The 27,035-nt window shown below is 38.2% G+C and overlaps 1 protein-coding gene across 2 annotated transcripts in view; it reads right to left on the bottom strand.

The window, feature by feature from the left end:
- The window catches only part of LOC106060506 (probable G-protein coupled receptor B0563.6), a 112,518-nt gene that overhangs the window by 23,679 nt on the left and 61,804 nt on the right, over positions 1-27,035 (bottom strand). For both annotated transcript variants that reach the window (XM_056036495.1, XM_056036496.1), the window contains exons 2-3: positions 16,383-16,524; positions 3,152-3,329 (exon numbers count right to left, since the gene is read on the bottom strand). In XM_056036495.1, coding sequence (XP_055892470.1) covers positions 3,152-3,329; positions 16,383-16,524 — 320 coding nt within the window. The remainder of the gene's footprint in view (positions 1-3,151; positions 3,330-16,382; positions 16,525-27,035) is intronic.

The raw sequence follows: 27,035 nt of genomic DNA, 5'->3' as shown, positions 1-27,035 counted from the left end.
ACCATCCGTTCTTTGGTCCTAGTTTTACCAAATTTATACACGATTACTAATTACTATACCACTTGATCCAATTTGTAGGCTATAACTTGATCACTTTGTGGCTACAAATCAATATTTTTGTGGACTAAAACATGATCACTTTGTGGCTACATATCAATATTTTAGTGGGCTAAAACATGATCACTTTGTGGCTACATATCAATATTTTAGTGGGCTATAACTTGTTGATGTCTAAGAGCTGAGCCGAAGGCTCTTCGAGCTCTAAGTTTGAAAAAAAACCTGTTTGGACGCCAAACAGTAAAAAACAAACAAACCTGTGTGAACACACAGTTCTGTTTGTGAGAGACCCTAGACAATGTCTATGTAAGGCATTGCTGTTGACCGATGCGTTCGACCCCGACACGTGGGCTAGAGACACGGCCGAAGGCCGAGAATGCACCGGGGACTTCTGCCATTTTCCTTCAATGTACCAAGCTAACTGTGCGGGATCCGCCATTTATGTAGCGGTCCCTTCGAGGAACAGCGCATGGATTGGTGACATGTTTGTGGGGACTTTATTACAACCCCGCCCGTGCAATGGGTGGACTCTCGTATGGCCGTTTCCACTTGATCACTTTGTGGCTACATATCAATATTTTAGTTGGCTAAAACATGATCACTTTGTGGCTACATATCAATATTTTAGTGGGATATAACTTGATCACTTTGTGGCTACAAATCAATATTTTAGTGGGCTATAACTTGATGACTTTGTGGCTACAAATCAATATGTTTGTGGGCTATAACTTAATCACTTTGTGGCTACAAATCAATATGTTTGTGGGCTATAACTTGATCACTTTGTGGCTACAAATCAATATGTTTGTGGGCTATAACTTGATCACTTTGTGGCTACATATCAATATTTTAGTTGGCTATAGCTTGATCACTTTGTGGCTACATATTAATATTTTAGTGGGCTATAACTTGATCACTTTGTGGGATATAACTTTTTTGACAATAGCTAATTTTCTGGTACTATAACTTTGCATGCTGAGATTAAAGTAACACGGTTGGTCACCAAGGTATGTCACTTGACGTCACATTAAGTCGGACACGAACAGAACGGCGGGTAAAACGAAACTAAGCGCTGATGATGGCGCATTTCAAAAATAGGACGAAGTCATGTGACACAGTTTCTATGAAACGAACTTTCTGAATTTGAAAATGTAATGTAATTTTAAAATCTGTGCTTTATTGTATGTCCTACTTTAAAATCTGTGCTTTATTGTATGTCCTACTTTAAAATTTGTGCTTTATTGTATGTCCTACTTTAAAATCTGTGCTTTATTGTATGTCCTACTTTAAAATCTGTGTTTTATTGTATGTCCTACTTTAAAATCTGTGTTTTATTGTATGTCCTACTTTAAAATCTGTGTTTTATTGTATGGCCTACTTTAAAATCTGTGCTTTTTGTATGTCCTACTTTAAAATCTGTGCTTTATTGTATGTCCTACTTTAAAATCTGTGTTTTATTGTATGTCCTACTTTAAAATCTGTGCTTTATTGTATGTCCTACTTTAAAATCTGTGTTTTATTGTATGTCCTACTTTAAAATCTGTGTTTTATTGTATGTCCTACTTTAAAATCTGTGCTTTATTGTATGTCCTACTTTAAAATCTTTATTGTTTTCTTAAAATGTTTCTCATGCTAAGTTTTTAAGAAATGTTAGCGTTTTAACTATTGATTGTTCACTTATATTTCTCATTTCCACTTTTTAGTTTATAAGGCAATTTAAAAAAAATATATATTAAAAGGAGAACAACTGATGAAATTCTTCACGTAGCAAAAATCAATATAGACATGCGCACTGGGACGTTAAATTTAGACCAAGACCTTGACCTTGGAGTTTTGAGATACGAAGGGAAGACAAAAAATAATTTAGGGAAAAAATTGGAAAGTGAAAAAATAAACCCAAGAAACTGGGTGAGAGGAAAGAGAAAATTTAAAGAGAACTAGAAACCACTTGGGTTAGAGAGATAAACTGACAGACAGACAGACAGATAGATAGATAGGTAGAGAGATAAAGAGATAGAGAGATAGATAGATAGAGAGAGAGATAGAGATAGATAGATAGATAGATAGATAGATAGAGAGAGATAGAGAGATAAAGATAGAGAGATAAAGAAATAGATAGATAGATAGATAGATAGATAGATAGATAGATAGATAGATAGATAGATAGAGATAGATAGATAGATAGATAGATAGATAGAGAGAGAGAGAGAGAGAGAGAGAGAGATAGATAGAGAGATAAAGAAATAGATAGAGAGATAAAGAAATAGATAGATAGATAGATAGATAGATAGATATAGAGAGAGATAGATAGATAGAGAGAGATAGATAGATAGAGAGAGATAAAGAAATATATAGATAGATAGATAGATAGATAGAGATAGATAGATAGAGACAGAGATAGATAGATAGATAGATAGATAGATAGAGAGATAGAGATAGATAGAGATAAAGAAATAGATAGATAGATAGATAGATAGATAGAGATAGATAGATAGATAGATAGATAGATAGATAGATAGATAGATATTGATATAGATATAGATATAGATAGATAGATAGATAGATAGATAGATAGATAGATAGATAGATAGATAGATAGATAGATAGATAGAGAGACAGAGAAAGAGAGATAGAGAGAGAGAGAGAGAATGAGAAAGAAGTTGAGAGAAAGTCTGAAAGAGAGAATTGGAGAGAAAGAGAGAGAATTGGAGAGAAAGAGAGAGAATTGGAGAGAAAGAGAGAGAGAGAGAGAGACTGGGAGAGAGAGTTAGAGAGAGTGTGGTTGAGAGAGAGAGAGAGAGAGAGAAGTTGAAATAGAAAAAGAGAGAGACACACAGAGAGAGAGAATATAAAACTCAATATCGTCACGTTCAACAATTTTTTATTATAATTATATATTTATGACATTTTGACATTTAACTCTAAGCACATCTAACTCAATCTAATAAAGAAACAGCTTACAGATATTACCTCCTACAGAATCTAATAAAGATCAATTTAACAGTTATTACCTACTCTAGAATCTAATAAAGACACAGCTAACAGCTATTATCTTTCTACAGTACTTAATGAAGGCACAGCTAACAGCTATTACCTTTCAACAGTCACTGCTATGATGAGCCAAACAGAGAAGTCTGAGGCCACGTAGCCCAAAGTGACCAGTGGCTTGCACAGCCAATCGCTCCAGTTCCTCATGTGGTAGCCTAGCTCCTGGACCCAGATGACCAGCAGTCCGTTATACAGAACAAAGGTGTCAATGACGGCCAGCGAGGCTGAGGGGAAAGAAAGACACAATAGAATCAGATGTGACGCCCAACTTATGGCCCGCGGGAAGTATCCGGTCCATGACACGGTCCAGCCTTAGATGCTTCGACCACGCAACATAATGAATCCGTTGGACTGGACGATATTGTGAGGCCCGTAACGCGTGTGTGTGACCCCCACCAGTTGGGCATCACTGTCATAGAGTGACCATCTACTAACCAAACATCTATGATAAAATGACCAATACTTAGCACATAGTTGGAACCGAATCGCAAGGTCCAAAGACTTGACAAATTTAAAACAAGCAAACTATAAACAGTATTTTTAAAACGAAGGGAAATAAACGCACAGCTACTGTCATATCTCAATACTGCAAGATTTATCTCCTTTAAAAAAAAACAACAACTCATAACCGTTACTTAATTAACTAATTGGTTAATATTTTTGATTTATTCGTGCATTGTCTTCAACAATAAATAGGCCTACTTGTTTTCAACTTATTCCGAGAATTGGAAGTGGGAGAAAATAACGTGTATACGATTTGTACCAGACAGACAGACAAACAGACAGACAGAGTGAGTTAATATAACCGTTGAAATAAAGAAAAAGTGAGAACTTTCTGCTGAATAGAGAAAGGACACAAGAAAAAGGAACAGATTATAATAGCATGCTTATAAAGAGAGATTTAATTGTGGTAATGTACAAGAATATTTTTTTAAATAAAGATAAAAGTTTTCTGTTATCTGTTATTAGTTGATACACCCGAAGCCACAACAAGCAGAAGAATACTTTAAAAAACAACAACAAAGCTTATCTAAGGGAAAGAACCGCTAATTACTGACAATTATCTGATAATTACAGGCTTTAGCTCCCTTTTTGCTATATAAAAACAAAATTTATTAACAAGTATTAAATGATTAACTAAATGGTTAATGTTTGGGATTGATTCGTATATTGTTATCGACTATAAATAATTATGCACAATTTTAACTAAATCTGAGAATGGGAAGTGGGAGAAAGAAACATGTCGAAACGTAAACAGGGGACTGAAGCCACATGCATATAAACACATTGTTATAAACCTGGTGGTAACACAGATGGGGGCAGTGCTGCGTGTGTTTTAGACTACGCCTATCGCCTCAGTCCAGCGCTAGACGAGCGGTCAACCGTGACGAGTGACAGTACACTTCAGTTTGAGAATGACCTGTGGTGTAAATATTACGTACGCAGGTCAAGGCGAATGTGATCAACCAGAGTGGTCAAGAGACGTTCCATCCGGTTTTAAAAGGCCTGAATGAACCCTATATAAGAGCGAATGTGTGGGAGTCAAAGGACTTCACGTTACCTCGCAATGTGACTAGTACAAGGCGAAGTCAGAACCAGCATGGTGTGTGTAGACAGTCCGGAACAGAGGCCAGGTTTTTGTACAGTCAGTGTTAATGTTATTGCCAATTGTACAGTATTGAATGTGTTGTTTTTGAAATTAAACTGCTACTGTCACTTTGGAGCCCAGAGTTGTCAAGTTTTTTAGATTGGTTGTGTCGTGTGGTGCAGTTTGCAGAGAGCCTGGATAGTGAGCAACGTAATAATACATACATCTCTCATTGAGTAGCATTTATGCCTCTTCTTTTTAAATCAAACAAATTATTAATCCCAAAATAACTAATTAACTAACTGTTAATGTCTTGTCTTGTCTTGTCTTGTCAGGTCTAATGAATACAACTGTGCACATTTTAATGTTATCCGAGAATGGGAAATGGGAGAAAAAATATGTTTTTACCAGACAGACGGACAGACAGAGTGAGTTGATACAAGCTTTGTAAAACAAATAATACACATATACTGTTATTTGTGTGCGAGAGGCTAAATACGATTGGACTTGTCTACCCATCTAGAGGGTCCGAAGTTCAATCCCCGACTCGAGCAGACTTGTGTTTACTGAGCGCCTTCAGGCAGTACCTATAACTTTCTTCCAGATTCCCACTACCCCCCCCCCCCCCCCACTAGTTTAAGTACGATACTGGAACATGGTACTTTGAGATTGCTATATTTATGCATGAAAGTTGCGCTATATAAAGCGTTATAAAAAAGAAGACATACAAATATATGCATATTTGTGTTACCAAAAAAATATCCCACTGCAGTCGTACATTACGCATTTAAAAAATAACAAGGTTGCAGAGAGAAGCCATATAGAAACTCAAAATCGGCCCCTGAAGTGGTCCACCCAAGCAGGCAAAAGGGCAGGTTTCGATGTTTTCAGAAAAAAAAATCAGAATGAAATTCTATCAAAGGCAAATGACAAAGAAGAATGGAGAAAGAAGGTTGACAGATCTTGTGTGGTGCCCCAGCGGTCCAGCAGACCAAGGGATAGGTGAAAGTGAATGTGAAGTTATATGTGAACCTGGCCTAATTGATGTCATGTAATGATTATCTAACTGACCTAATTGTATTGTAAAAAGCCAATCTCTTATTCAAAGCCTCAAGAATAAAACAAATCCAAAAATCCCTTGAGTTATTTGTGCAGTTGTAAAAGTGGTGTATTTTAATGAAAAAAACTGCTTGCATAGTTGATTTTAAAAATTAAATTTTTCGCTTAAAGAACTTTGAAAGGTCTAAAATATGATGTCGGATTTTCACTATCTTTTCTAGTTTACGAGATCTAAACGGGACGGACGGACGGACGGACGGACGGACAGACCACTCAAAACTAACAGCGTCTATTTCTCTTTCGGGGGCCGCTAATAAAAGTCAGGAAATTTACTGTATCATTTAAATGCAGTTGCGTAATAAAAAGGGTTCTGTATTTACTTCCCCAATACATAGCAACGTCTGCACGCAAGGTTTGACTGAAGGAAAAGAAATGTTATTGTCCGTTAGGCTGATCAGATGGTTGCTCTAGAAACAGATTGACTCTACATTGACTAGACGTTTTCTCACGGTAGAATCGGATCTGCTAACATACGGAATAAGTTGTTGGCAAGGCAACGCCTCATCTAAAAAGTTGCGACGTCTAGAAAACATCATTAAAAAAGCATCAAAAATTACACTCACAACATTACCACATTTAAAGGAACTTTTTGAACAAACGTGCCTAAGAAAAATCGAAAAAATCTTGGAAGACAACGGCCACCCGCTCCATCAGAACTACGCCAGGTCGTCGCGAAGTGGGCGACTGCTGTCAATCAAAACAAGAACGGAGCGGTACAAAAACTCGTTCGTACCTCACTCGGTCAGACTCTATCACCGCCACTCATTGATCAGGGAACATGAAATGCACCAAGATACCTGTGTGTAGTCGCTGAATGAACTCTTTATGTTGTCTGTTGTATTTATGTGTATTTTAATGTTGTGTTGTCTTTATATGAGAAAAGAGTCCTTGTAATCACAACAAATTTCCGTAAGGATCAATAAAGCAGTGTTAGTCTTAGTCTTAGGTGCCGACTACACACCGAGTATCATTTACAGACAGGGAACAATAAAATGATAATAGTAATATTTAATTATTTATGTATGTTTATGCCTTTCTCACTTAACTATGAATAGTAGTTTTATTCCCTTTATTTTGCGGAGCACCCCGTGGGAATACAGTTCAGAACCCCCGAATAAGGTCTTGCCTATATATATACATGTGTGAAATGTGTGGCTTAGAGGCCGAAACAGCTTGGCTACATAACCAGGGGCTGGAGCTCGAATCCCGACTCGAACGTGATCGCTGAGCGCCTAAAGGCAGCACGGGATCCTTCATCAAGGTAGCCCTCTCCACCCTCTGGTCCACAAAAGAGATTGGACCATAGCGCACTGAGCAAGCCTGACAGCAATATATATATATATGGGTAAAAATGTATACTTTTATTGTATTTTAACTACGTTTAGGTTTAATTTATTATTATTATAATTAGTAGTTAAAAGTTAAGCAATCCATCACTGATGTCTTGTGTGTTGAGCAGTTGTTTACAGAAGGCCTGAATAGGAGAGAGAGAATCGTAACAATATTATATATATATATATATATATATATATATATATATATATATATATATATATATATATATATATATATATTCCCTTATGGTGTTTCAGTACATTATAAGGTTACAAATGTGTTTATTACAGTCTAGATCTAATAACAAGGAAGCGTAGGTGTATAGTGAACTCAAAGCTCGTCTACAGTCTCCAGTTTTATTAAAACTTGACGTTCAGGAAGAAGAAAAATGAGACTCGCGGACAAATTGAAGAGTTTTATTTTGTTGCTTTTGTTCTGACCAAATTAGAACCATAGACATAAATAAATATAGACTGGCCGAAGGAAGTAACTTCATGTAACTTGAAAACATGTATATCTATTGTATTCGGATTTCCGAAAACTATGAAAAATTGTATGATCTTCATTCTTAGAGATTAAACAAAACTACACTGCCTCCTTATTTACAATATATATAGGTGTGTGGCTGAAATAGATATGAATACTTCACTTTTATACTGCTCATAAATGCTGTATAATAAAGTACACAAAATTGCGAGTTACAAATTTTCGTTTCATAAAACTCTTTAATCGGCCAGTCTATATTTATTTATGTCTATGATTAGAGATTATGTTTTTTTATGTTGTTAACTTTCTCCATTTTGTTATGTCAATGCATTTAATGGTGATGCTTGTCGTAAAGTGTTTATGATCAGGGCTGGATTTTATTTGTGGAGATCTTTGTCTCCTTAGAGGAGCAGTTTTTAGTGTGTGCGTTTTATTTTATTTATGTTTTTTTTCTTCTTCTTTCTTTCATTCGTGAGTCTATCTTTCTCTCTCCCTCTCTCATTCTCTCTTTGTCTCTCTCTCTCTCATTCTCTCTTTGTCTCTCTCTCTCTCATTTTTTGTCTATGTTTCTCTTTTTCTCATTCTCTCTTTGTCTCTTTCTCTCTCTCTCTCTCTCTCTCATTCTTTGTCTATCTTTCTCTCTCCCTCTCTCATTCTCTCTTTGTCTCTCTCTCTCTCTCATTCTTTGTCTATGTTTCTCTCTTTCTCATTCTCTCTTTGTCTCTCTCTCTCATTCTTTGTCTATGTTTCTCTCTTTCTCATTCTCTCTTTGTCTCTCTCTCTCATTCTTTGTCTATGTTTCTCTCTTTCTCATTCTCTCTTTGTCTCTCTCTCTCTCTCATTCTTTGTCTATGTTTCTCTCTTTCTCATTCTCTCTTTGTCTCTCTCATTCTTTGTCTATCTTTCTCTCTCATTCTCTCTTTGTTTCTCTCTCTCTCTCATTCTTTGTCTATCTTTCTCTTTCTCTCATTCTCTCTTTGTTTCTCTCTCTCTCATTCTTTGTCTATCTTTCTCTCTCATTCTCTCTTTGTCTCTCTCTCTCTCATTTTTTGTCTATGTTTCTCTTTTTCTCATTCTCTCTTTGTCTCTTTCTCTCTCTCTCTCTCATTCTTTGTCTATCTTTCTCTTTCTCTCTCATTCTCTCTTTGTCTCTCTCTCTCATTCTTTGTCTATCTTTCTCTTTCTCCCTCTCTCATTCTCTCTATGTCTCTCTCTTTCATTCTTTGTCTATCTTACTCTCTCCCTCTCTCATTCTCTCTTTCTCTCTCTCTCATTCTTTGTCTATCTTTCTCTCTCCCTCTCTCATTCTCTCTATGTCTCTCTCTCTCATTCTTTGTCTATCTTTCTCTCTCCCTCCCTCATTCTCTCTTTGCCTATGCCTCTCTCTCTCTCTCTCTCTCTCTCATTCTTTGTCTATCTTTCTCTCTCCCTCTCTCATTCTCTCTATGTCTCTCTCTCTCATTCTTTGTCTATCTTTCTCTCTCCCTCTCTCATTCTCTCTATGTCTCTCTCTCTCATTCTTTGTCTATCTTTCTCTCTCCCTCCCTCATTCTCTCTTTGCCTATGCCTCTCTCTCTCTCTCTCTCTCTCATTCTTTGTCTACGTCTCTCTCTCTCTCCCTTATTAAAATTCCTTTATGTTTCTAGAGATAATCAAGACTCTAGATGAGAGCCAGTGTAAGTAATCAGATCCATGTAATAAAAAATAAATAAAGAAATAGAGAATCTTTAATTAAAAATAAATTACTGGTGAACTTGGCTTACACGAATTCTATATTTTTATTTCAAGAATTTGATCTTCCAGAGTAAATGCATTTAAGACATATATTCCATCAACAGGAGGTAATTAATCCCAAGATTTTTATTGGTAGCTATTTATATACTGTCAAGATCTTCTTCCACTAATATATGTATGTGTCATGCTAAATGTACCCAAGTCCTGGACAATACCATAATGACACGTACAATGACAAAATAAGATTCAGAATGCCACTTTACCGACATATAACATGTTTAATTACATTATTTTCACTATAATACAGAAAAATAGTTAGAGTCTACACTTAGACTATATATATCCAAAAAGTCCAACTGTCCTGGACTAGGAACAAAAACACACTGCCTTATCATGAGTTACATTATGTTCAACAAAACATCTCACCAAATAAAAACAACCCAAAACAATAACAGTTTTGAAATCAACCACCTGAATTGCCCCCCTTCTCCTCTACAGTAAACAGGAGACCCAGGCTGACCAGAACCCAGTCCTGACATATACTGACGCTGCCATGGATACGGTCTTTTAGGCAAATCGACAAATCTATTAGAAAAAATAAATTGACCAGTGACTCTAACCAACAACAAAAAAAAAAAGCTATACAAACCAATGACTCTAACCAACGCTGCCGAGAGCCTAAGCCTTGGCTTGGCTACCTATTTAGGAGGCTCAAAGTTCGACACCCGACTCGACACGACCTGTGTTTACTGAGCTGCCTAAAGCCAGCACAGATACCAACTCCCCGGGCCTCCCCTTCGCTAGTACACAAACGAGATTGGGCCCTAGAACTCAGAGCTTGATCTAGCTTTACAGCTACGCTCTATATAAACGCTATAAAACATCACCAATACAAACCAGTGACTCTAACAAAGGAAAATAACTAGTAACACAAGCCAGTGACTCAAACCAGCGACACCAAGAAGTAACTCCGTGACTTAGTTTGATGTGACTTAGTCCAGTGTGACTTAGTTTGATGTGACGTAGTCTATTGTGACCAAGTTTGATGTGACCTAGTCCAGTATGACTTAGTTTGATGTGACGTAGTCCAGTGTGACTTTGATGTGACCTAGTCTAGTGTGACTTAGATGTGACATAGTCCAGTGTGATTTAGTTTGATGTGACGCAGTCTAGTGTGACTTAGTTTGATGTGACGTAGTTTAGTGTGACTTAGTTTGATGTGACGTAGTCCATTGTGACTTTGATGTGACTTAGTCCAGCGTGATTTAGTTTGATGTGACGTAGTCTAGTGTGACTTTGATGTGACGTAGTCTATTGTGACTTAGTTTGATGTGACGTAGTCTAGTGTGACTTTGATGTTACGTAGTCTAGTGTGACTTAGTTTGATGTGACATAGTCTAGTGTGACTTTGATGTGACTTAGTCCAGCGTGACTTAGTTTGAAGTGACGTAGTCCATTGTGACTTTGATGTGACTTAGTCCAGCGTGATTTAGTTTGATGTGACGTAGTCTAGTGTGACTTTGATGTGACGTAGTCTATTGTGACTTAGTTTGATGTGACGTAGTCTAGTGTGACTTTGATGTTACGTAGTCTAGTGTGACAGTTTGATGTGACATAGTCTAGTGTGACTTTGATGTGACTTAGTCCAGCGTGACTTAGTTTGATGTGCCGTAGTCCAGTGTGACTTATTTTGATGTGACTTAGTCCATAGTGACTTATTTTGATGTGACGTAGTCCAGCGTGACTTAGTTTGATGTGCCGTAGTCCAGTGTGACTTATTTTGATGTGACTTAGTCCATAGTGACTTATTTTGATGTGACGTAGTCCAGTGTGACTTAGTTTGATGTGACGTAGTCCAGTGTGACTTATTTTGATGTGACGTAGTCCAGTGTGACTTAGTTTGATGTGACGTAGTCCAGTGTGACTTATTTTGATGTGACGTAGTCCAGTGTGACTTAGTTTGATGTGACGTAGTCCAGTGTGACTAAGTTCGATGTGACGTAGTTTGATGTGACTTAGTCGAGTGTGACGAAAATCGATGTGGCATACTCCAGGGTGACTTAAATCGATGTGACTTTGTCAAGTGTGATTTAGTTTGATTTGACGAAGTCCAGTGTGACTAAAATCAATGTGACGTTTGACAGTTTGTTCTATACATTTCGGACGATTCTTCAGAAATAAGGTTATTACGTCCTAGCCCAAACGTCCTGGACGAATCACTTGTTTGGTTATGCTGTATATAGACACTGATTTTAAATAGTCTGATGTAGTACTCTTTATAAATAGAACAGTGGAACTTTAAGAAAGGGTAGACAATCGTGAAATTAGTAATTTTTCGAGTGAGTTGTAATTTGTTTAAATTGTAAAAATGATTGATCGTGTTTCTTCATACATCTACAATGAAGTTGACATCCGTATAGATTTGTTCATACAAACTTACATTCCATTTTGTTTTTTAAAAGTCTGTTCACGTTTATTTCACGTTTGACGCTAAGAATTTGATACGCTGCCTAAAACACTCTGGAGGCGCAGTGGCTGAGAGGTAAAACACTTGTCTTTCGAACCGTGGGTTCTGGGTTCAAATGAAAACCGGGATTTTTTAATTCGGGATCCTTAGGGCGCCTCTGAGTCCACCCAGCTCTAATGGGTACCTGACATGACTTGGAAAAAAATAAAATCGGTTGGTCGTTGTGCTGGCCACATGGCACCCTCGTTAACCATGATCATTATTGATCAGAAACTATATTACTAATTTCACATATCGATTACGTGGCAGGTTACAAGTATCCCACTCTTGCTATAATGTACATATGCTTTACTTTTTCTTTTAAGAAACACACACACACAAAAACCCTACATAAACTTAAAAAAAAAAGGTAAAAATATTTATAAAATAAATTAAGGACAAAAAAACTTAATTGATTTTAGTTATTAAGAATGTTTTTTTCGTCTATACATTATTTTTTTTACTCCGTTGTGTACAAATATCATAGAGTTTTCTCCCCTTTTCACTTCTTATTTCCCCCTGTCTTTATAAAGTTTCCTATTCGCCAGCAAACATTAGATTTAAAAGATAAAAAAAAAAAGGAAAGAGAACTCTCTGTACATTAAAAGCAGATCTAAAAGCTTTAGCCTGAGTAAGAACAGACGATCAGACAGCGCCTAAAAAAATTAGGATCAATTTTGTTTGAGTTATGATTTTGGAGAAGCTTTCCAAAACACGAGAAGAATTGCAGTTTTACAGTAATCTGTGCACGTCTAGTGTCCAATTCGCATGAGATGTTTGTCTTACGGAAATGTACCTGGATTACTGTAAGACTCTGTGTAGTGTGTTATATAAACTCATTTTTTGGACAACCCAATTAAAAAAAAAAGAGGGGGGAAAATAGAATAAAAATGGCGGTCGATGTCTTCTCCGGATGTCCTTGAACTCTACATCTGTTGTAAATTTATTTTAAGACGTGAAATTTGATTCTGTTGATCATGCTTAGAATAAGAGAGGTGATGATTAGACGCTTGGAACAAGCGCAGGCATAGACTGCAAAGCTGAAGAAGACTCTAGTCAAACTTTTAACCCTTAAAACGCGTGTGGTAGTTTGGCCTGTAAACATCAGAATTGTAATTCCATTTTGTATGCACTCCTTCTAAAACAGCTCAGCATTTTAAGGGTTAAACACGAGACATTTCAGACCAAATGTAACATATTACAACAGGGAAACCTTTTCATTTTTTGATCTCGTAGCAAATTAATTGAAACAAATAAAAAAACTGGATTCTTTAAATTTGAACATTGCGCGAACGAAACAATATTTGCTGAGCAGGTATTTTAGAAATATTGTTTGAATTAATAAACGTTATTTTAAAGAGGGGTTTGCTTGAGATCTGTAAAGTTACATGTTGATTTTACAGAGGCGTTTGCTTGAGACCTGTAAAGTTACATGTTGATCTTACAGAGGCGTTTTAAAGATACATGTTGATCTTACAGAGGCGTTGCTTGGGATCTTTAAAGTTACATGTTGGTTTTACAGAGGCGTTGTAAAGATACATGTTGATCTTACAGAGGCGTTGTAAAGATACATGTTGATCTTACAGAGGCGTTGTAAAGATACATGTTGATCTTACAGAGGCGTTGTAAAGATACATGTTGATCTTACAGAGGCGTTGTAAAGATACATGTTGATCTTACAGAGGCGTTGTAAAGATACATGTTGATCTTACAGAGGCGTTGTAAAGATACATGTTGACCTTACAGAGGCGTTGTAAAGATACATGTTGATCTTACAGAGGCGTTGTAAAGATACATGTTGATCTTACAGAGGCGTTGTAAAGATACATGTTGATCTTACAGAGGCGTTGTAAAGATACATGTTGATCTTACAGAGGCGTTGTAAAGATACATGTTGATCTTACAGAGGCGTTGTAAAGATACATGTTGATCTTACAGAGGCGTTGTAAAGATACATGTTGATCTTACAGAGGCGTTGCTTGGGATCTTTAAAGTTACATGTTGATCTTACAGAGGCGTTGTAAAGATACATGTTGATCTTACAGAGGCGTTGTAAAGATACATGTTGATCTTACAGAGGCGTTGCTTGGGATCTTTAAAGTTACATGTTGATCTTACAGAGGCGTTGTAAAGATACATGTTGATCTTACAGAGGCGTTGTAAAGATACATGTTGATCTTACAGAGGCGTTGTAAAGATACATGTTGATCTTACAGAGGCGTTGTAAAGATACATGTTGATCTTACAGAGGCGTTGTAAAGATACATGTTGATCTTACAGAGGCGTTGTAAAGATACATGTTGATCTTACAGAGGCGTTGTAAAGATACATGTTGATCTTACAGAGGCGTTGTAAAGATACATGTTGATCTTACAGAGGCGTTGTAAAGATACATGTTGACCTTACAGAGGCGTTGTAAAGATACATGTTGATCTTACAGAGGCGTTGTAAAGATACATGTTGACCTTACAGAGGCGTTGTAAAGATACATGTTGATCTTACAGAGGCGTTGTAAAGATACATGTTGATCTTACAGAGGCGTTGTAAAGATACATGTTGATCTTACAGAGGCGTTGTAAAGATACATGTTGATCTTACAGAGGCGTTGTAAAGATACATGTTGATCTTACAGAGGCGTTGCTTGGGATCTTTAAAGTTACATGTTGATCTTACAGAGGCGTTGTAAAGATACATGTTGGTTTTACAGAGGCGTTGTAAAGATACATGTTGATCTTACAGAGGCGTTGCTTGAGATATGTAAAGTTACATGTTGATCTTACAGAGGCGTTGCTTATTGAACTTCAGTAATGTTAAGATTAAAGTATCAGTCTTGGGCTATTACACTTGTGTGTGTAGGTGTGTGAGTGTATGAATACGTGTGTTTTTGTAGTTGTGCGTGTATGTGTGTGTGTGTGTGTGTGCACTCGTGTGTGTAGTTGTTTGTGTGCAATTGTGTTTGTAGTTTTGTCTCAGTGTGAAATTGTGTGTGCAGAAGAAGCTTCTGTAAAACCATTGTTGAAAAAAAACCTTATACTAACCCTTATCTTATACTAAACCTAACCTATGTAAGATAAATATATGTGAAGGTATCGTCTTGCATTTTTTTCTCTTTTTCTCTCTGTCTTGTATCTTTTTTTTTTCACCTTCTCTCTATCTTTTTCTGTCATTATCTTATCTTATCTTACAATCAATCTCTAATTGTTTACTTTTATCTCTGTCTCTCTTGTGTCTCTCTCCCTGTCTCTCTCTCCATGTGTGTGTGTGTGTCTCTCTCTCTCTATCTACGTCTTTCTCTCTCTACGTGTGTCTCTGTGTGTGTGTCTCTCTCTCTGTCTCTCAATGTCTCTGTCTCTCTCTCTCTCTCTGTCTTTCTCTCTGTCTCACTCTTTACTCCCACTAGATTCTAAAAAAATTTTATTCTTAAAAATGAAAACTATAAAATGATTGAGGATTAGAAAGTCTAAATATAAAAAAAAAAAGAATCTTGAGGAAAAACAACGAAACGAAACTTAAAATAATCAAAAAATGAAACAAGGAAGAAAAAAAAAAGGAATCAATAAAAAAGTAAATTATGATGGAAAACGAAAAGAAATATCGCTACAAAGATTTACAAACTACACAGGCTAAAAAAAGAAGCGCAGCACAAACCGAGCATTGATCGTTTGATCTATTAGAGTTAAAGAAATATTTTCTCTTCAGCTGTTCCAGAGATTATTGCATCTCTTGTGATCCACCAAGTAACTCCATTCTTCCACCGCTCCCAGCTAAATACAACCTCCCGCAACTCATCCGGGGGTTGCCTTAATCGTCTCTTTAAAAAAAATATCCCATAATTTTTTTCTCTCCCCTTTTTCTCGTCTTTCTCTAGTGTGCGTGTCTGTGTGTGTGAGAGAGAGAAAGAGAGAGAAATAGAGAGAGAGAGAGTGAATGCAGAGATATGGAAATTCCTCTATTAGTTATTTCGTCAGTCCATCCTATGTTGACCCAATATTTATGAATATATTATCGTCTCTCGTTCCAGCCCATGACCTATTGACCCAATGTCATTTCAATGTCATTTCAAGGTCAGATTATTTTTTTGTCCAAACTCAAAGAAAAAATTTAAGCGATAATATAAATTCTAAACTTCTTATGATATTTATACTAGAATTACACCACCGGCTACGCCCGTTGAATAGATCCCTAACTATATATTGTTTATCATGAGTCAGTCCATCCTATGTTGACCCAATATTTATGAATATATTATCGTCTCTTTCCTGTCCATGACCTATAGACCCACTGTCATTTCAATGTCATTTCAATGTCAGATAATTTTTGTCCAAAATCAAAGAAAAGATTTAAGCGATGATACAAATTCTAAACTCCTTATTTTTATATTTATACTACAATTACACCACCGGCTACGCCCGTTGATTTGTACGCTTAACTAGATACAAGTAGGGCATCACTTACCTAGAAACAAGTTAAGACATCACTTACCTAGATACAAGTTAAGACATCACTTACCTAGATACAAGTAAGAAGATACTTTCAACATTTGCTTCCTTCTGAGGATGATGAAAGAGAACGTGTTCCCTAATGTTCCTATGATGATGAGGACAGGGGGAACATACAGGTAGAGCATCTTTCTCATCTCTGACTCCGGGAACTGAAATATAAATGTCACTGGTTAGCGTCTAGGACAGCGGTTCTCAACCTTTTATGCTCGGCGACCCCTTTTTACAATCCCCCACTCTTCCGCGACCCCCGCACACACACACACATACAGCAATAGAAGAATAGACAATAACAATCCATATTTTCGATGGTCTTAGGCGACCCCTGGCAAATCGGGTCTCGACCCCCAAGGGGGTTGCGAACCACAGGTTGAGAACCCCTGGTCTAGGACATTACTAAGGACACTTTGGACATGTTAATTTGCAGAACTATTCAGTCTATGATGGACCGGTGGACTTTGTAAATCATGTAATAGGATGTATGGCACTGTGACAGCCTCATTTGTGACAGGAGAGTAAATGTCAAGATGATACATTAGGGCAGTGACGTAGCTAGGAATTTGCATCATTTTGGGGCCCTGAGACTTGACCTCTTTGGCGGCCCCTGCATTTTGACAGTCGACGTCATGACATGAGATAATGGCGTAATAGTTAATATTTAATGTAAAAAAAAATCTCGAACACTCATTTGGGGCCTCCCCTCAAGTGGGGGCCCCCCTCAAGTGAGGGCCCGGGGAGATTTTCTAATTCTCCACACCATTCCACCTAACCATAGCTACGCTGCTCCATTAGGACACGTGATGTGCTGATGTAAGGGGTTGATGGGAAGACTTTTAAAAGTGAGTTTCTCTGAAGTCCTGGTTGGGAAATAGACGCATGTTTTGAGTCGACTTGTTACATCGCCAGATTTTTACTTGATTTCCGTTCTTTCAAAGTACTAATGACTGCTTTGGACTAGTGTACTACTTCACGAGTTCATTATACGCATCGAACGAGGACAGCTGGAGAGTCGTATAATCTTACTTAATGTTTTTTCGTGCAATAAACTTCATGTCTGTTAATATGGGACTATATCGGTGAGCTAAAAGGTGGTCCGGTACGTGACGTTTTGGCGCCGCCGTTTTGGCGCCGCCGTTTTGGCGACGGGACGTTTTGGCGCGAGCCGTTTTGGCGACGGGACGTTTTGGCGCGAGCCGTTTTGGCGACGGGACGTTTTGGCGCGAGATATCATTTGACGATAATTTAATAAGCACGTAGCTTTTTTTTAATGAACCCTTGAATTCCAGCGACTTAGGCAAATAACCATGGTGTCTATGTATACTTAACTTAAAATATTTTGAGAAACATGGTACATGTATTATTTTTTTACTTATTATTAGCAAGTGTTTGGTATGTATAGCTGGAGATACCATACAGTCATTAAACAAACCAATGTTAATGTAAACAAATAAATGCATCAATTTTTAGTCTATCATAGTTTCATTTTGTTTTTAATTTTAAAGTAATATCTTAAAAACGTTTTTGAAAATAAAAGTGTGCCTCTTAATAAACACACATACACAAGCCAAAATGTTTATTAAAGAAAATGATGTGAAAAACAAACACATTTACATTTAGTACGTGAAAAATATGTTTTAACACAAACACTCATGCAAAACATAGATATGAGTAATTCTTTTAAAAGAAATAATACAATAAACGTACATAATGTATTTCGCGCCAAAACGTCCCGTCGCCAAAACGGTTCGCGCCAAAACGACCTTCGCGCCAAAACGGCGGCGCCAAAACGGCGGCGCCAAAACGTCCTGCTTCGAAGGTGGTCGACGTAACAGAGGCGCCCCACGGAAACGCTTCAAAGACCAGCTTAGGCGTCAACTTTCCTTGTCTGACATGGAAGAGAGCACCTGGTTGCATGCGGTCTCAGAACGAGACAGCTGGAGGTCACTCACGAAGGCCACGGGATACACCTTTGAGACCAAAAGAAAACCCGCTGCCGAGGACAAACGCAGACGGCGATAATAAAATCTTAATCGACCACCTACGGACCATGGTTATGCTTGCCGTGGATGTTGCAGATTTATGTAAGTCACAGCTGGGGCTGCGCAACCACGGGAAATACTGCACTCCTCACTAATCTTCGGACTCGAGGACAAGCCTTAGTATATCGTTGTAAATTAGACACAGTTGTTTTTGTCTTGCACGAAGAGGATCTGAACACGGCCCTACACACAGGATCGCTACGCGCACTCGATGATGTCCGACCATAGTCACGTTGTACTTAATAATAAAGTCGTGACAGACACTATAGGACATTTTAGGTTATATATAATGTACAAAATTAGTATATAGGAAAATCTAGGACATTTGAGTAAATAAGTCAATGAAAGACGTATGCATGTTGGACAATGTTTGAGATGTCAGTATAAAATGCATGTTTTAAATAGGACAAGGTAGGACATTTTATTAACACAAAGTTTATCATCTTAGTATGTAGGACATAGGCCTGTTATTGTGCAGGTGTTTATATTGCATGACAACATTTGGTTTTTGTACTGGCAACGCAGAACCATCGTGTAACTCTTTGGTCAAAGAGAATCAAAAACTTAACTCTGTGCTTTATACAGTTTGACTGTGTCCCGACTCCCCTTGCTTTCATTTGATTGACAGGTGAAAGCCACGCCTACAAGTATCATCCTTCTAGCTTCTGCAAATGTTAAAACAAACTCTCCGTGTAGCAATGATAAGGCAGTGTATCTCAATGACTGGTCACGTTGTGTCCGTAGCAAGTCAATGTGTTGAAATGACAGGTCATATGTAGCAATGACAGGTCTATGTGTAGCAATGATAGGTCTATGTGTAGCAATGATAGGCCAATGTGTAGCAATGACGGGTCAATGTGTAGCAATGACAGGTCAATGTGTAGCAATGACGGGTCAATGTGTAGCAATGACAGGCCAATGTGTATAAATGACAGGTCAATGTGTAGCAATGACGAGCCAATGTGTAGCAATGACAGGCCAATGTGTATAAATGACGGGTCAATGTGTAGCAATGACGGGTCAATGTGTAGCAATGACAGGCCAATGTGTAGCCATGACAGGCCAATATGTAGCAATGACGGGTCAATGTGTAGCAATGATGGGCCAATGTGTCGCAATGACGGGCCAATGTGTAGCAATGACAGGCTAATGTGTATCAATGACAGGCCAATGTGTAGCAATGACAGGCCAATGTGTAGCAATGACGGGTCAATGTGTAGCAATGACAGGCCAATGTGTAGCAATGACAGGTCAATGGGTAGCAATGACAGGCCAATGTATAGCAATGACAGGTCAATGTGTAGCAATGACAGGCCAATGTATAGCAATGACAGGCCAATGTGTAGCAATGACGGGTCAATGTGTAGCAATGACGGGCCAATGTGTCGCAATGACGGGTCCATGTGTAGCAATGACAGGCCAATGCGTAGCAATGACAGGCCAATGTATAGCAATGACAGGCCAATGTGTAGCAATGACGGGTCAATGTGTAGCAATGACGGGCCAATGTGTAGCAATGACAGGTCAATGTGTAGCAATGACAGGTCAATGTGTAGCAATGACAGGCCAATGTGTAGCAATGACAGGTCAATGTGTAGCAATGACAGGCCAATGTATAGCAATGACAGGTCAATGTGTAGCAATGACGGGCCAATGTGTAGCAATGACGGGCCAATGTGTCGCAATGACGGGTCAATGTGTAGCAATGACGGGTCAATGTGTAGCAATGACGGGCCAATGTGTCGCAATAACGGGTCAATGTGTAGCAATGACAGGCCAATGCGTAGCAATGACAGGTCAATGTGTAGCAATGACAGGCCAATGTATGTTACTTGCGAGGAGGCGCCGTGATCGCAAGTGGAAAGGGGAACTTTACTTTTAAATTTGTATAGCAAGTAAATGACTTTAGAACTAAAACGTTGATATTCAAATAATGTTTACCCTTTTTTGAAATCACATTTTGGACATTTTATTGTGCTACTTTTAGATTGCAACATAAGGCAAAAATATATAATATCAATATTCATTATGACGCAATGAGACGAACTCTACCCGAACAGAGCCTCAATTGTAAGCAGACAACATATTCATTATTTATAAGATAAGATAAGATAATTTTTTATTGATTCAATCCAATGGAAATTCAGTTCGATTACAATTGACAACCTCAGCGTAACTATTGTAACAATAACAATATAGATGCAAATACGAACAACATTCACACACGAAAACACATACACACTCACAACCAGCGCTTTATGAATTCGACTTCTGTGTACTTCTTGATGACGACAGATGGTCTTGTAACACTCTGACCGAAAGTGGGATGAAGGAGTTTTTAAATCTTTCTGTTTTAGGTCTAATGGAAAGCAGACGACCGCTTCGTTCAGATCTTATTATAATCTAATTTTCTAACGTACCATGATGTTTTTTTTTTTCTTTTGTGACAAAGTGTTGCATAAAAATATTTATCTTTTTATTCCACGAAATGCTATCATTAGTATGACGCAACAAAGATGCTATTTTTAGATATCGCTTGACCTGAATCTTTTAAAGTGAAGAGTCATTTCTTTCAAGCACTTCTCTGGATGTCGGACAAAGGGAGTTAACACGGACATCACCAGGAGACAAGGGCACCAGAAATGTTTTAATCAAAGAGAAGAGAGGGGCTTATTTAAAAATAAACTTTGCCACCTTTTTTCTTTCAAATATCTAAAGCTTAAAGAAGACATTATCTCATACTTATTTTTAGATGGTTATTGTTACTGTTCAAATGAGACTCCAAAGAGTATATAACCTTTCCCTAATCTACATGTTGCTGATCTAACATACGCAGTCGTCGGTTACTATCAAAGTCGACTATAGTGAAGTCTACTATCCAATTAAAATTGAAGGCGACCTGGTCGTGTGGTATGCTCTCGGGGCTGTCATTTCCCTGGTCACAGGTACGAACCCTGCCCACTGCCATCCTCCGACGTCCAGCGGGAGGCTTGGACTACGATCTAATAATTTTCAAATATCAAGGAACATCTGAAACATGTAAAACATAGATCTCTAGATGCTATCAAGTTGTCTACCGTTAATCAACACTTTCAATAATTGCTATTGTCACACCAGTAAACCTAATATAGATTACATCTAGTATCTAGATATACAAATAGATCTAGACTAGATCTTAAGAGTTCTAAATCAGAACTTTAAGTCTAGTGTTAGATATAGATGTCCATATAATGAACATACCAATATATAATCGTTCAAATTGCTATCCGAATCAGAAAATGCACAGTTTTTTATGCAGCTGACGGTGTCACGGCATCGATACCCGTATGGAACCCAAAATTTATACAATTATTTTTATTACATTTCAAGTTTAATGATGGATGTTTATTTTAGATGGTTAAAAAAATATGTTTTTAAAAATGCCTTTCTTGTCTGCATAAATGCTGAGGTGAAAAGCTAACTAGTGTTAACAGCTTCAAATACCTCGGAGCTATTGTCTCAGATGAGGGAACAAAACCCGAATTATTGGCCCGAATAGCACAGTCCACAGCAGCCCTTTCAAAACTTAAAATAATATGGAAAGATAAGGGCTTAGCCCTCGGCACCAAAAATCAGACCGATGCGCTCTCTGGTCATGGCCACAGTTTTATATGCTTGCGAGTCGTGGACGTTGAATGCAGAGCTTGAGAGGAGGATCCTAGCAATGGAATTGAGATGCTACAGAAGGATCCTAGGCATCACATTCAAAGACCGCATCACAAACCAAGAAATCAGAGACAGGGTTACTGTAGCGATCGGAGCCCATGACGACCTGCTAACTATTGTGAAAAGACGAAAGCTTAAAACCTTTGGCCACATTACAAGATCTACGGGGCTCGCAAAGACCTTCCTTCAGGGAACAGTGCCAGGAAAAAGAAGAAGAGGCAGACAGAAAAAGCGATGGGAGGACAACATTAAAGAATGGACAGGCCTGCCATTGAGAGACGCTCTAAACAAGGCAAAAAAAAAGGGAGGAATGGAGAAAGACGGTCGACAAATCTTGCCTGGTGCCCCAACGGTCCAACAGACTAAGGGATAGGTAAAGGTAAAAGGTAAATAAATGATGCTCTGCTTCAAAGTAGATATTGAGTTTATTTCTAAAAGCGTCACTTCTGCAGATATTGAACATGGAATGATCTTTTCCTAGTTTGCTGTATTTATTTTGCAATTTAACAATCACGTGACTTTTTCTAATTCCTATGAATTCACAGACAGCATTTATTTGGGTTGCTTTTTAAATCTGGACAACCTTGTGAGTGTATATCTTGAAATGAAAGGAAATAACGAATATAAATCAGATACTAATTGTTGTAACTTTGTGAAATAAATATAATTTGGACTAAAATTTCAAAGATAGATATAATTTGGTCTGGAATTAATGTCTGATGTTATGCAAAGTAAATATAATTTGATCCAACAGTTTTTTTAAAAATAATTTTATATAATTTATTAGGGTTCTTTTGGATTTAAATTCAGTGCGATTATAAAGATTAAAAAAAATGTGTACAAGTGCTCCTTCTTCCCTAGTGCTATTAGAGAATGGAATGGCTTGCCTGAATCAGCCAGGAAAACCAACGACTAAGCAGATTGACATGCATGACTAGATTGACACATGAAATACGTAGGACGTAATTATCTTCTTTTTTGAAGTAACGTCTGTAATATATAAGATAAGATAAGAAAAGGAATGTAAACATAATTTCTTTGAATGTTTCTTTTGAATTAACTAAAATGTTGATGCCGACGTTGAACCAAACAAAAGTTGGGCGCTGCCTCTCAAGTAACGTCTGTATTTTACAAGATAAGATAAAGATCACTTGCTATATAATATGGCTCCTTTTGTCTCGAAAGGCAACGGATGCGCCCGAATGAGTCACTGGTTTTGGTTTAATCTTGAGACGGGGCAGAATCTGGTGTGGCTAATCAAGCCAATTCTAGAACGGCAGACTTTGCCACAATTCATACATGTGTATGCCTCTGATTCAGGGCTAGCGGACAGGGCAGCTTTCTTTTTTTCCCCTCTTGATTAAGGCCGCTTCAATTCTTTTGTTCTCAGCGAGGGTTGTCCCAGCACGCACAGTCTGTCTCCATGCACTCCGGTCTTTGGCTATGTTTCCCCACATACTTTGGCTGATGCCTGTGGCTCTCGTAACTCGCTTGCAGACATCTCTATATGTTAGTCTTGGGCGGCCCTTGGGTCTGACTCCTTCCACAAGCTCAGCATATAAGATATCTTTCGGGATTCTACCATGCGGGTGGCATGTCCGAGCCAGAGTAATCTTCTTTGTGTCAGGAGAGCATACATGCTGTTCATATTGGCCAATCTCAAAACTTCCTGATTGGAGACATGGTACCTCCAAGAGATGCCCATTATGCGTCTCAGGCAGCGTAATAACCCATCAAGGTCTCTTAGAAGAGTAGATCACTTTATTGAAGAAACCAGAGGCTCAAACAACAAACCTCTTCCCTTCAGTCTCTCAGTTCTACCTCCACGACTCAAACACACTGATCTATTCGACCACTGGACATGCACACAACTTAAAAGTGAACACAAACACACACACACACTGATCTATTCGACCACTGGACATGCACACAACTTAAAAGTGAACACAAACACACACACACACTGATCTATTCGACCACTGGACATGCACACAACTTAAAAGTGAACACAAACACACACACACACTGATCTATTCGACCACTGGACATGCACACAACTTAAAAGGGAACACAAACACACACACACACTGATCTATTCGACCACTGGACATGCACACAACTTAAAAGTGAACACAAACACATACACACACTGATCTATTCGACCACTGGACATGCACACAACTTAAGTGTGAACACACACACTACGACACACACAAACACACACACAAACACACACACGTACCAACATTCCCAACAGCTTACTTCCCCCCTATTCACACACAGTTTACAAAAACTTTTGGTACAAAACTACAATATTCATTTCATTCTTTACTTGTTTTGTTACACATATCTATCTATAGTAACAAAATAAAACGTCCAACATGGAGTATGCCTAGCACTACCACAGTCACAACCACCTCTACAACCACCAACCTCCTCTCCAACCACCTTCACAACCACCTCTCTCCTCTCCAACCACCAACCTTCTCTCCAACCACCTTCACAACCACCTTCACAACCACATCTCCAACCACCAACCTCCTCTCCAACCACCTTCACAACCACCTCTCTCCTCTCCAACCACCAACCTTCTCTCCAACCACCTTCACAACCACCTCTCCAACCACCAACCTTCTCTCCAACCACCTTCACAACCACATCTCCAACCACCAACCTCCTCTCCAACCACCTTCACAACCACCTCTCTCCTCTCCAACCACCAACCTTCTCTCCAACCACCTTCACAACCACCTCTCCAACCACCAACCTTCTCTCCAACCACCTTCACAACCACCTCTCCAACCACCAACCTTCTCTCCAACCACCTTCACAACCATCTCTCCAACCACCAACTAGCTCCCCAACTACTTATTTCACCACACTTCTTTCAACACTTCTGTCTTCACTTCTCCAACCACCCCCAACCATCTCTACATCCATTTCTCCAACCACCTCGTTCAACACTTCTGACTTCACCTCCCCAGCAACCTTACCAACCATCTCTCCAACCACCCCCAAACATCTCTCCAACTACCTCTTTCACCACACTTCTTCCACCACTTCTGCCAACCACGCCCAACCGATCTAAATAGTAAGGCTGTACAGGCTCAGCTCTAACCTAAAAGTTGTTATCAGAAGACAGAGATGATACCATCCCCTTAGTAAACATCTATTTCATAGTCTAAATACTCGCTCTTGGCTTTCTCCATACTTGGGTCGGAAACATCTCAGACCATCGTCGTAGAAAAACTTTCCATATAGTCTCAAGTAGAAAATAAAACGACTCACTCTCCCCCCCCCCCCCCACTTCTCTGTAGAGGTAGAGAGTAGAGACCATTTATACTGCAAACATTGCCTCTACCGAGAAGTACTAGCATTCCTAAACGGGTTACATTCTCAAAATGTAGCCGTCATGAAGTGGAGAAATCAAGCAAACTTCAGCGGACCTTCGGCTGCATCCGGTTTAGGGCAGATAACCAGGGGTGTTGACCAGTTGTCTAGGGAACAAGGGAAATAATCAGATTGGATAGCACACTCCGCGCGACACTCTTCCACACAAGGAAACAAACTACGTGAGCAACTGGGGAAGGGACCTGGAGGGGGGGGGGGGCTCGTTTTAAAAGCCTTTTGCTGTCACGCTGTCCTTGTAGGTCTATTTCCAGTCTGTGGAGGCTGCAGCAGGCGTAACATTGGGGTGGACCAGTGATAAAAGTAAACACACTTGCGTTGCATATGTTATCCTTCAAGCTAGAATTCATTTATTGAACAATATTTGACCCAATTAAAAAAAGAAAAAGATAAGATACACATTTGTATAATAAAAAAAAGTTAAGCAACCAACAAAAGTTAAAAAAAAAAAAGAGATTTTTAAAAATACCTGTTGAGTTATCCGATGTATAGATTTATGTGTGATTCATTTTCATGCATTGAGACAAATACATAAATATTAAAATATTTGGTGTATCAGGTGTATAGTATACGGGAGTATCGATGAACGAATTCTTGAAGGCCTACTAAACCATATATATACATGTATAATAATAATAATAATAATAATAATCTTTATTATCCGTACAGAAATTTGTCTTACAATTTGTGCATTACACCAAACAAAAAACATTATAACTATAAGAAACCAAAAGTGTACATTCATGCATTTTTCGGAGTGGTACAATCGGATTTCTAATCTCTTTCTAAATGTTGTTATTTAGTTCTTATTCACTTTCAATATGATGTCCTTGGCATTGTTTATTTTCCTTATTTATTTCGTATAACGGTTCCATTATATCGCCATCAGTTTCTTCACATCGCTTTCTTTTCTTTTTTCTCTCTTTCTGAATATTATTATTTAAAGAGAGCAAATGGTAGTTAAACAATTAAAGTGTAAGTGGATTCTGTTTGGTCTAGATTTACTTTAAGTGTAAAAATTTCAAATAGATGTGTCAACGTATGAAAAAAAGGTGTTGACCTAAATACATAAATATATTATTTTGTATGTTACAAACGATTACGGAGAGGAGAAGCTCATTACGGCCTAGTAGTGCATCAACATTTATTTATCCTGGCTGACTCATGCAACCCGTTCCACGCTCTAGTAGCACTAAATAGGGGAAAGGGATGACACCATATGATGAGCGGAAACTATTTGTTTGAGCACTGTTGTTAACGCAAATCAGTGATGTTAGAACCAAGGCCAACGAGACAAATTCAACCCCGGTCATATCCGCCCAAGAAATGTCTGCCCGGGCAGTACATAAAGAAAACCTAGAGAATAGTTTCTAATAGATTGAAAGATATTGTGCCAAGTGGCCTCTGGGTAGGAAAATGCTGAGAATCATTGCTTTGAAACCAAAGTTTATTCAAGCATATTGTGTTGGTATTCAAAAAGTATACCACCATAAAAGTAACGATTGCGACGC

This window comes from Biomphalaria glabrata, chromosome 7, assembly GCF_947242115.1.
Source record: "Biomphalaria glabrata chromosome 7, xgBioGlab47.1, whole genome shotgun sequence".
NCBI lineage: Eukaryota > Metazoa > Mollusca > Gastropoda > Planorbidae > Biomphalaria > Biomphalaria glabrata.
This window is presented reverse-complemented; position numbering and strand designations above follow the sequence as displayed.